The 12,018-nt window shown below is 38.1% G+C and overlaps 1 protein-coding gene across 1 annotated transcript; it reads left to right on the top strand.

The window, feature by feature from the left end:
* Nucleotides 1-33: 33 nt before the first annotated feature.
* On the top strand, nt 34-6,801 carry LOC108248596. Its single transcript, XM_017437462.3, has 11 exons — nt 34-156; nt 237-421; nt 592-729; nt 1,849-1,987; nt 2,941-3,118; nt 3,471-3,612; nt 4,617-4,754; nt 6,119-6,171; nt 6,274-6,288; nt 6,404-6,480; nt 6,647-6,801. The coding sequence occupies exons 1-11, from the start codon at nt 40-42 to the stop codon at nt 6,749-6,751; spliced, it is 1,287 nt and encodes a 428-aa protein (XP_017292951.2). The 5' UTR covers nt 34-39; the 3' UTR covers nt 6,752-6,801.
* Nucleotides 6,802-12,018: the final 5,217 nt, after the last annotated feature.

Raw genomic sequence — 12,018 nt, 5'->3', positions numbered from 1 at the left:
GTCTGAAAATTCAGTCTTTATTTAGAGGACTCCTTCATCATGTTGCTCCCTGTGTTGCTGCTGCTGCTGCTGGTCAGCAGAACTCAAGCTCCTCATTTTTATGGCACAATAATGACCTATTACTCAAATGAAACTCCTGCAGACGGATCGGTCTCAGTAAGTTAAGATTCTGTCATTCTTAACTCCAACTTTGAAAATTTCATAATATTTAAGACACCATTATTTTAAATCTACAGGTGATCCTTCGCTACAAGTTAAATTACGTCTCGTGTGGTTACAGTCAATCATGGGTTTGTAACGGCAACTGTGGGACTGCAACCCAGAGTCTTTCAGTTCAAGACGTTGATCAGAGTAGTGATTGGTGTCAGAGAGAAGGAATTGTAACTCGGCTGGTTCCTAACAACTCTCCACTTCAACTTGTGTGAGTCCACCTCAACACTGTATGAAAATATAGAGTAAAATAACCGTCAGTGATCAGCTCTGCTGCTCTGTCTGTTTCTGGGAATTAAAGAGATCTTGTTAGGGCACACACACTGCAGCATATCTGATTCTGTGTAGCATCTGAAAACTTCTCATTATTTTCCAAACTAGGTTGGCTAGTAGCAGTTGGCCAACTAACATAAATAAAATTATATCTTGGAGAGCAGTGACGAACGTTGAACTGAGGAAACGGTCTGACAACAACAAACCCAACACATCACCACAGACCACCATCCTCTCAGTTATGAGGTAATTTAAGTGTTTGCGTCACATGTTGGCTGAGGAATTAGAAGCTTTATTGCATTAAAGTCAGTATCTCAATATGCTGCAGCTGTTAGAGATTCAAAATTGCAAGAAACTATGTAAATTTTCTCTGGCAGTCTGAGTTTATACCTATGAAATGTTTGAGATGGTGTAGAAAATGTGCTGAGTGGGCGTCCCTGTAGAAGCCAAGATGTTCCCAAAAGAAAACAGATAATTTAAACATTTACAAAGATGTTATTTTAAATTCATTGTTTATCTTTTAGAGGTCAACAAAATATCATAAGACTAAAAAAGGAGAAAAAAAATTGAAAACGAGTCGACCAAGTGTGTTCTTTATTTGCAAGTCAAAAAGCATCTTACAGCATGCACTTCTTTGCCTTTTGACTTTCAAATGAGGAAAACAATTCAAGCTTCGCCATAGACCTTTGTGAAGGCATAAAGTGCTGAATTTATTCCAAAGAATGAGTGAAGGAAAGTTTTTCCACCTGCTTTCTTCTTCAGGGTTTGCCACAGTGAGCAAAATTGCATGAACGACGTGGCAATTGTTTTGCACTACATGCCCTTCAATTCAAATTCAAAAAGACTTTATTAATCCCAAAGGGAAATTATATAGTTATTAAATACTTCCTGCAGCAACCTGGGCTCAAACCTGCAGAATCAGGATAACAAGACTGTGGCACTGACCACTAAGCTACCTCAGTCCCTAAATGAACACAAGAAACAAACTTTAATTAACAAAGTTAGGATGGTAGAAAAATAGATCATTATAACAGCTGTAGGTCTGAAAGTATCATGAATAATTTTTTAGAGGAGCAGCCGTCAACAAAAATAAAAGAAAATTGAAGAAAGGTTTGCGGAACAAGTTGCTCAAGTTAATTTTACTACCCACTTCCTTCAGAACAGCTTTATGGTTATTTTCACAGTGATTATTCAGTCGTCACAGGAATAAACATCAAAATGACAGCACAGTTTGATTAAATATGTTTATAAACATGGAGATGTGGTATAAATCACAATCCAGCCAAAACAATATCAGCATAAAGTAAAAAAGGATCAGTCTGTCAGTCTTGTGTGAAATTAATTCATATGTTCTTGTTCTTTCAGAGTTCCTTCTAACTGTCAGAGAAATATTAACCTGTTGGCCTTTGATCCCGATGGAGACGAAGTTAAATGCAGATATGGAAATGATTCGTTGTCAGAGTGTAACCCCTGCACACCACCGTCTGTCCTCAGCCTCTCATCAGTGAGTAAAAACTGTTGATTCATTAAGTCAAATACAATATATCACCCATACAATACAAGTCTGCTCCTGATCAAGATACGATTCAGGCTTTATTCACAATATAACGTTGCCTTCAGCTACAATACGTTACAATTCAATGAGTTTGAGTCATTCACTACCTAATAAAAAATGCACAATACACTTTCATAAATCCTGACTCACAAATACTGAACAATTCACTAAATTGAGGCCTGGTGCAAGAATTACCAGGCAGCAGATGTGTTTAAAGCTCCTTCAGTAACTCAGCAGTGAGCAGTAAATGTATTTTCTACATTATAAATAATAAAACACAAGTTAATGTTTTTAATGGAATATTATTCAATCCACATGATCAGGTTGAAGCACACTTTCAGAGTTTGTTGCTGTTTTTTCCGGTGCTGCAGTTCTCCTTCTGATCAGTAGGTGTAGCTAATGAGAAAACAGTACTGCTAAGACATTATGCTACATTTTTACTTATTGTTTAACCAGACTAAACATTTTTCTTGTTGATTTTTACCCAAAATCCAAGATAAATATTCAATATATATTAAAAAAAATGGTAATATAATATAAACATTGTAATATTTCTTAATATACTGTATGGTTGTAATTTGATTTAGGGATTGAATTGTTTGGTAATTCTTGTTTTTACAAGCATATTCTCAGCAGCTCAGCTTTACAGGAAGGCGGATTACAAAAACATCTTGTTTTCTCAACAGTAATTCAGTTGGAACTCAGGATTCAAATTAGTTAGGTAAACAGGCTTCAAAAAAATCAGTTTCCAGGTTTAAACAAAACAAATAAAGAAAATGAACTTGTGTTGTTATTTTGTTCCAGTGCTGAGCTGAAACTATAACCGCTTTCTTCTTTTTCTTCAGTTTCACAGGAATCTGATTGGCCTTTTGTGAATTCTTTATTTGTTTTTCTTCTTGCAGTCTTGTACTTTGTCGTTCACCCCAACAACAACCAATAACACTGAAACATATGCAGTCCAGCTGGTGATGGAGGACTTTCCCAAACAGACCATCAATCTGACTCACACTAATGGTTCACAGGAGGTGAAAACCACCAACGATGCTATCAGCAAGATACCCGTCCAGTTTCTTTTGAAAGGTACAGTCCTTTGTTAGGATTTATTTGGTTTAGAGCCACAAAGATCTGCTCTGAAGTTAGATCTGCTGTTCAGAGACTGAAAACAGCATCTGTTCAATACTGGTGCACAAATGTCTCAACATCTACTAGTTGGAGTTTTATCTAGTAAAAAAACACATTTTCATAATCTCTGTAAATTATGGACAGAAAGTTTCACCTAAAGAAATGAACATGGCATCTGCACAAAGGTTTACCTTCTGAGATTGTTGCAGAATCATTTGAGTCGAAGTGTTGGACCACTTTGTTGACAAACAGGTTTGTATTTTCTTCATCTCAATGTGGCTCAGTTTATTGCTTTCTTGTGTTGATCTAGTGGTTCCTTCAATACCGTTCTGCACTGAAGGTCTGTATCTGCCCAGATTTCTGCCTCCAACTCCAGACAACAGAGCTCAGATCATTGCCAAAGTTAATCAGACGGTGGAAATCCCCATCATGGCAGAGGCAACTCAGTCTACGTGAGTGAAAACAAAACACATTTAAAATAAGTTTAAAGTTAAAATAAAGGTGATGTGAAGAACTGCTTCTGGTTAAGGCTCTGTCATACTCCATAAAAAGTCAAGAAGTCGGTTCGTGGTCACCTGGTTGCGAGACGTTCATTTTTGCACACAGCTTTCATTTTCAATGACTGCACCATCTCCTTTTAAAAAAACTTTCTTTTTTTAGAACAGTTGTACAGATATACCATTTTTCTTGCAATAGTGGCTCAGCAGGTAGGGGTTTGTCATGTAACCGAAGAGTTGCCTGTTTGAACCCCCGCTCAGTCCGTCTCAGCCATTGTGTCCTTGGGCAAGACACTTCATCTGCCTTGCCTACTGGTGGTGGTGAGGGTGTCATGGCAGCCTCATTTCTGTCAGCCCACCCCAGGGCAGCTGTGGCTACAATGTAGCTTACCACAACCAGTGTGTGAATGGGTGAATGAATGGGTGAATGAATGGGTGAATGACTGAATGTAGTGTAAAGCGCTTTGGGGTCCTTGGACTAGATAAAGCACTATACAAGTGCAAGCCATTTTTACATATTTTCAAACTAATTTGTCCAGTTGCTCTTCAGAACTGTCCATATTGCTTGCACTACAACCAACAGCCGCTGGTAAGTAATTGAAGCCAAATGACAATATTGCAGTCTGACTGCTTTTCTGCAACTAAATATGTCCACAAACTTCTAACCAATCACACAATACTTGGTGAATACCCCTATGAGAGAAAGTTCAGCCGGGGCCTTGTGTCAACAAGTGGCAGACAAAGCTTCTACGAGAACAAAACTATGCAATTTTTGTCATGCAACCACAAAAATGAGAACAGACTTTGTGACTTCTCATGGAAGATGGCAGCAGCTTAAGACAATTTGTAAAGTTAACCATTTAGATCATGGGGTCAACGAAAACAGCTTGACCTTGAATAGGCAGGGAAACCTTTGGACCTATCAGCTGTCAAACTGTTTTAATTCCTGTTTGTTAAAGGATCACTGAGCTGCTGTTCAGTGGACCATACAATGTGGTCAAGAGTACATCAGGATCAGGAAGCTTCACCCTGAAATGGACACCATCTAACCAAGAAAGTGGACAAAGCCACTCCATCTGCTTTGTTGTCCAGGCCAGGTCTGTATCTTCCCATATCAACATAACATTCTTTGAAAATGTACAGAAATTAACAGCAGCATAGTTTTTCAAAGAGTGAGTTTACAGGTCTATATAAAGTTAAGGAAGTGAGGATGAGATTTTGAGTTGAATTAAAAGCTTCTGTCTCACTGGGCAAACATCCTGACCAGCTTAGGAACCCCCTGATGGATGTGGATGTGGGTAGAGAGAAGGTAGGGATGGAAGATGAAAACAATGACAAGCTACAGATCACTGGACTGATGTGAACTAGACCTGCTCTGTATGGCCCCCTGGAGTATCTTTGCTGAAGATGTGTTGACCTAAAAGGTTATGAGTTAAATAAAAGGGATGAAGGGAAGAGACGAGGTGAATAAGAAAGGAAGGTTGGTGTCGAGAACACAAGACAAACTTTGCTGAAGGGGAGGCGACTATAAGAAGGCTTGTCAGGTGATTAGAGACATAGTTAGATGTCACCCTGCTCCCAGATGTAAGTTGACATATTAAGTCTATTTTAAAGGAAAAACATCTCATCCTATACCAATATTTGTTGTCTAATTTTCAAACTTTCTTCCCAAACTCAATAGTAGCATACTACAAATGATAGAAAGGATTTATTTAACACTAAGTGGTCCTCACAGAGTTCAGATCTTAACCCCTTTGAGAATCTTTAGGACTTGGTGTTGAAGGTTCTGAAGGTTCTAAGAACCCGTCCGTCATTAACCAGGGGCAGAGGCCTCCGTGTCCACCTGTCACCCTCCTACAATGCTGTTATAGCTAGTATCACTCAGCCCTCTGTGAATAGCAAGTGGCCATCAGGTCCCTAATGATCGGTCGTTAGGCTGATGGTCCTCTTTTGCATGTAAACAACTAGTTTTGGGTGTCACAACCAACTGGTTGATTCACTATGCAAAGGCGCTGCATTTAAGGCTACGTTTGCTTGCAGTTCCTCAGGCAGAAAAAGTCTTTTGGATAAAAGACGAAATGTTTAAGTAAGAAGAACCCGTCCAGGAGACCTGACGCAACCTTGTTAGACCTCTCAATTATAAATACTTTCAGTTTGAATAAACCTGACAGCACCAAAGGCTTTCAGGATCCATAAGATGTTGTAGATCGAAGTCCCAGTGCTGGTCTTGTACTCATTCTCTGCCTTTTTAGAATAAATATTTAAACTCTAGTTCTTTTGTAGCGTCATCCTTAAAGGGTAAATTTTCTGAGTTCTCATTCCATTGGGGTAAAAGGACAGGAAGTAGGTCGAGGGTGGTGCGGCGGCAAAAGACTGAAGAGTTGTCCAGATGGTTGTCTTCCTACATTGGAGAAAAACTATAGTGTAACAATAAAACCACTGTTCTGACTTGTTTCCACAGCTATTCCAGTATTCTGTATCAGTCTGAGCTTCGATGTGTGGCAGTTCTTATAGGTAAGTGGAGTTCTTACTTGTTTCACATTTTTTAAATCCCGTTGTGTGTTTTTTTTTTCCTTCACTGATCCTGTTTCTGCTTATCTGCTCTTCTCTTTACAGACCCACCACCACCCCGTAAGTTTGACCGAAGTTAGGTTGATGTCTTACAGTCAGCGCTGTATTTGTCAGTAACAGAACTGTACTTGAACGCCTCTAATTGTGACACAATGTTAAATCTCTGTGCTTCTAGGGTTTGTTTATTTTCTCAATCTAAAGATCTCAACTACAATGTCACTGGAGAAAAACAAGGAGATCATTGAAAAACTGGTTAGTAACTTCCTCGCTTTTAGTTCAAAGAATCACAATCACAGTTTGAACTGGTTCAACTGGTTGGGATGATAGTTCAGTTATGAAATATGATCAGATACAATCAGTCATGTTTATGATGTGGTACTGATTTTATCTCAGCAACAACCTGTGTTTTCTTTTCCAGATTAAAGATGAATTGATTAAACGAGGGCTGCCATCACACATAAGTGTAAGCCTTCTGAGCAATGGTTCAGTGAAAGTCTCAACAACAGCACCCCCTAGTGGCTAATCGTGAGAACACAGCTTTTTTTTTTCACAAGGACATTTACAAGAATTTTTTTTTACATATAATTGCAGATAATAAATGACATTTTTAAATATATGTTTTACTTATTTTAATCTTGAACTATTTTTAAACCAAATGAATGTAAATCTACTATCTGTTTACTTTTTTGTCCTGCCCTGAGTTACGTTAATTTATTCAGATGTCTTCCATCATCTTTGCCTGGATTTTTCCCACATTTGTTTACCAATATGAATTGTTTTTAAAAATGTATTATTCTTGTAATTGTTGCAAACAAAAATTAAAGGCAGCCACAGCGAGGATTTATTTCATGTGATAATATTACATTTTAACCATGTCAATGGGAAAGCTGGTTACCTTAGTTTTTAATGAAAACTATCTGCATATTTAATTTTTTCTGTTTTGACATCAAATTTTATTGTAAACAAACTTTATGCAACATTGTAAAGAACTAGAAAACCATAAAACTAAATAAAAGTCAATTATGTTGAATAAATCTCCAGAATGAGTTTTGTTTTGCGAGTCAAAAATCGGAGTCATTGGTGCCAGTGGTCATCGGAGCACTCGGTGCTGTGACCTCTAAACTGGAAGAGTGTTTATGCTTTAGAGAAAAGAAGCAGAAAAGCATTTTAAATCTCAACTAGAGTTTATCAAACTGTAGTCAAGCTTTAATATGAGTTTTCTTCAGCCACTCTCCCTTAAAGCTCAGACTGGTGAAGAACCCTGGCAACAGATGTTGATCCCATCTCACCTGCTGAAGCTTGGAGCTCCTTCAGAGTCACAGGTGTCTTGGTGGTCTCCCTCACTGTCCTCCTTCCTGCACGGTCACTCAGTTTGTGAGGACGGCCTGCTCTTGGCCCCATATTTCCTTCATTTCCTCTTTAGGACCTCGTACTTTTCAATAATGTTGGGAGTGAATATTTATAATCACTTATTACTTATTTTACACTACATATTTTTATTTAATTAGCATTACTTAACACTTTCAGGGGTTAGACAATTAAACTGAAACACCTGGAACATCCCTTTCAGACAGTTAATCCTGTTGGATGTGGTTCGTCCTTCTTGGTGGTTTGCTGACATCACCCTGGATACTGTGGCTCTTGATGCATCACAAAGACTTGCTGTCTTGGTCACAGATGCAACAGCAAGACGTGCACCAACAGTTTCTCCTCTTTTGAACTCAGGAATGTCACCCATAATGTGTGCATTGCAATATTTGGAGCCAAACTGAGCTCTTACTCTGCTAATTGAACCTTCACGTTCTGCTCTTACTGGTGCAATGTGCAATTAATGAAGATCGGCCACCAGGCTGGTCCAGTTTAGCCATGAAACCTCCCACACTAACATGACAGGTGTTTCAGTTTCATAGTCTAACCCCTGTACTTCCTACATCTACCAGAGACCTGATGTTGTTCCTGGGATCTGTTGGAGCCACTCTTCCAGTTTGGGGGTCACAGCAACGAGTGCATACCTGCCAACATCTGCTGACAGTAATGAGGAACACCTGCACATTATTCCATCTTATATATTGATTTTGAATGAAATGAATGACATGAAGTTCTGTTTATAATGATAAAGATGATCGTTAGGATTATAATATTGATAAAAAACAATAAAGATATGTTAAACATATTGTTATTATAATGCTACAGTCCATTTCACCAGAGAGTTTGTTGTTTTTGTCATAAGTAGACTGACTTATTTTAGCTCTGAACCCCATCATCTGGTCTCTGTGGACTGGTTGGAGCATCAGGAAACAGTAAAGACTCTGTGGACTGGTTGGACCATCAGGAAACAGTAAAGACTCTGTGGACTGGTTGGATCATCAGGAAACAGCAGAGACTCATTTTCCTACAGGACGGCTGTAGCTTCAGTATCAGGGCTGTCAACACATTTTGTATTTAAATGATATGTTAAGCTTGATGTTCTGCAGTGATGACAAAATTCCTTTAGGCAAAATTTCCACTCGACTATGTTCCGCTAATATCAGGATTTTTTTTAATGTCCCGCCCAACAAAGAAAGCAGAGAGTTTTTCTCGTCCTCTGTTGCCATTTTCCAAACAACTTGGTCACTGTGCGACTGATAAACAAATTGTTTTGGAACTGTCATACCAAATCAAGACGGTTGGTAGATGTGGGAGTACTCTGCTGAGCACTGGCAGATAGGTCATCAGAGCAGTTTGTATCTTGGGTCTGAAGGTGTTTCTGAGTTATTTAGGATGATGGGTATCAAAGTGTCCATAGTTCTCACATCCTTCCCATATAGCTCCTCTCTGGGCTTGCTCATATAGTAGTTTTCCAACAGTGATAAGTTCTCTGCCCTCATGCACGAGTTTCCTGTTCCAGTAGCTCATTTTCATCTTTCAGCCATAACACATTTCCTCATATTAGGTACTTTCAGGTTGTTGTTTTTTTGCCTATATGGAAATATTGCATGTGTGGAACAGTAGCTAAGTAAAAAGTGAGGTCATACATACAGGGTGTTCTAATAAAGTATAAATTCAGTGCTCTTGTCTTTAATATTTCAGTGTCAGTGCAGAGACATTGACTCATTCATCATGTTGCTCTCTGTGCTGCTGCTGCTGATGGTCTGTGGTTCTCAAGCTTATTATTTTAGTGGCACTGTGATGACCTACTACCCACTGGAAACTTATGCAGACGGATCAGTCTCAGTCAGTTGATGTTTTTAAAACTCATTTATCTAAGTTTTAAATTTTTATTATGTTTAACATTCCTTAACTTTAAATCTGCAGGTGATGCTTCGCTATAAAATGCAGTTCACATCATGCAGATACTTATCATGGACATGCACTGGCAACTGTGGTTCTGAGATCCAGACTCTTCATGGAATAGTTGATAAACTCAGTGATGAATGGTGTCAGACTGAAGGAATCCAAACACTACTGCTTCCCAACAACTCTCCTCTTCAACTATAGTAAGTCCACCTCAATATCTTCTTCTGTCAGCTGCTCTCTTTAGGGCTCACCACAGTGGATTATCTGCCTCTTTTTTTAGTGAACATCCATCACTGTTCAAAGCTTTACTAGTATAGATAATTTTTAAGTGTCCTAGCAGCTACATGATAAAACTGGGTGTAACACAAGAACCACCTTTTTTTTTAAACAATCATTTATTTTTTTCGAAAAAAAAATTGGTTATCTTGAGATGATGGAAAAATTAACACTTTAAGAAAACCACAGCAAACTTATTTCGTTTAAGAAATGCATATGACCCACTGCCTTTCACGGCAACGTTTAAAACAGATTTAGTGTTTTTTTTCCTGTTGAGAAATGACATTTTGATTCAATCTTGAAAAAAAGTTAGCTGTGATCTCCTGTGATATTGGGAGATCTTGCACCATCAGTTAGCACTCAGACTATGTGCTAGAGATGACTCTCGGCTACTACCACATCAAATATTAGTTAAAAATCTGTAAATATAAGATATAAACATTTCTGTTTTGGTTAGGATCCGTTACCTGTGGCAGTCTTGTTGAATTGGGTGGACTCTAAAAAGTTATCATTTGTAGATTTTCATCCAATGATTACTATCTAAGTTTGATTAAAATCTGGCCAGTTGTTCAAGAGATATTTTGCTAACAGACAGACAAAGTTAATCCCAAATAGTTAGTGGCAAAGTTTTAAACAAAGTTTTTGTGCATCAGAAGCACTCATAGTACCAAATGGGGGTGATGCTCATCTTCTACCACACCAAAGTTTAGCTCAACATCCGTAAAATTGTCTGAGTTATAACTATTGGTGTGTTACTTAAGATTAGTTGGCTGTGGCAGCCACTCCAAAAGCTAGTCCGTTGTAGATGTTCATCTAACAGTTACTTTCATAATGTTTTATTAAAATCTTTCCAGACAAACACAACACACACATACATGAGCAGAAACATAATCACCTGCCTTTTGATTTTCTGCAGCAGGTGATAAAAGAAGCAAGTAGAGCTGTTCTTGACTTCAGTAGCTGTTCTATTAGCTCCTGAGATTGTAGGATACAGTATCTTGTTGGGCTTTGGCATCAGCACATTACAGAACATTAGACTCTGTGTAACGTCTGAAAACCTCTCATTAATGCAGTGCTAGTGGTGGAAATTGGCAAACTAATACAAACGGCATCGTATCCTGGGGAGCTGTGACTGATGTTGAACTGAGGACACGATCTGATCTCGGCAGACCCAACACATCACCTCAGACCACCATCCTCCCTGTTATAAGGTAATTTATTAACTTAACATCACATGTTAACCTTGTGATTTTATTTTTTGTGTGTTTCAAAACCAACAACACTGTTGAGATTTAATTGTATGCAATGATTTTTTATTTTATAATCCTAAATTTATTATTGTAATCTATGAGTTTTGTATTGGATGAAGAGATGAGAATCACATGAAGAAAAATGAGATTCATATGATTTAGCAGTTGTTCCAGACTAAGCTTCAGTACAGATGGAGACCTTTTGTGTAAGCATGAAGACCTGAAAATATTCTAAATATATAAAACAGTTAAGGTTAAAAAGTGTAAATCTGTGCTGAGGTGGTGTTTTTAAAGACAGAACAATCCCAGTGGTGTTCTTTCTAACGATTCTATTTTTTTTTTCATAGAACAGACAGCAGTGAATAAAAAATATAAGAATAAAAAATGAGGAAGTTATTTTAAAACAAATTGATGAACATTATTTCTCATTTGTAAGTCAAAAAGCATTTTTTTAAAGTAGCAGTTTTCACAGATATATTTGGTTTGCAAATAAGGAATATTTATGCTTCAATGACAGATCTTTATGTAAACATAAAGAACTAAAACTAGTCCACAGAAATGAGTACAGGAAATTAAATGTAAAATAAATGTAAACTAGAACTGCAAGCAGTTATCAACGGGTTCCAAGCCCCCCACGCTCCGCCCCTACCCGCGCGCTCCGACCCCGACGCCCCGCCGGCGTGGCTCCGCCGCCTCTCTCGGCGAGCGGGCCGAGTTGAAACTCGCCAGTACGTTACGTACCCAAAGGCGCTTCGTAAGACATAACGGTACAATTTGTGTAGAAAGCTCAGGGAGAAAAAGCTAACTGGCATTTGATACCACACAGAGCCAAAGAAATAAATTCATAAAAAATTCAATATTCATTCGAAAAATACTGAAATATTCTCAGATGAGCAAGTCTACATCTGTAACAATATGCATTTATCTCCATGTCCGTAGGCAAAATGCATTTTCAATAGAAAATTGTTCATTGCAATTTTATGGTATA

This window comes from Kryptolebias marmoratus, linkage group LG7, assembly GCF_001649575.2.
Source record: "Kryptolebias marmoratus isolate JLee-2015 linkage group LG7, ASM164957v2, whole genome shotgun sequence".
NCBI lineage: Eukaryota > Metazoa > Chordata > Actinopteri > Cyprinodontiformes > Rivulidae > Kryptolebias > Kryptolebias marmoratus.
Note: the sequence above shows the minus strand (reverse complement) of the source record. Positions and strands in the feature narration are given on the sequence as shown.

Excerpts from the sequence above, each read along its gene's own strand:
- LOC108248596 (XM_017437462.3), top strand. The coding sequence starts at position 40 with ATGTTGCTCCCTGTGTTGCTGCTGCTGCTGCTGGTCAGCAGAACTCAA. Across the intron at positions 157-236 it reads CTGCAGACGGATCGGTCTCA|GTGATCCTTCGCTACAAGTT; the intron begins GTAAGTTAAGAT and ends TTAAATCTACAG. Across the intron at positions 4,755-6,118 it reads TGCTTTGTTGTCCAGGCCAG|CTATTCCAGTATTCTGTATC; the intron begins GTCTGTATCTTC and ends TTGTTTCCACAG.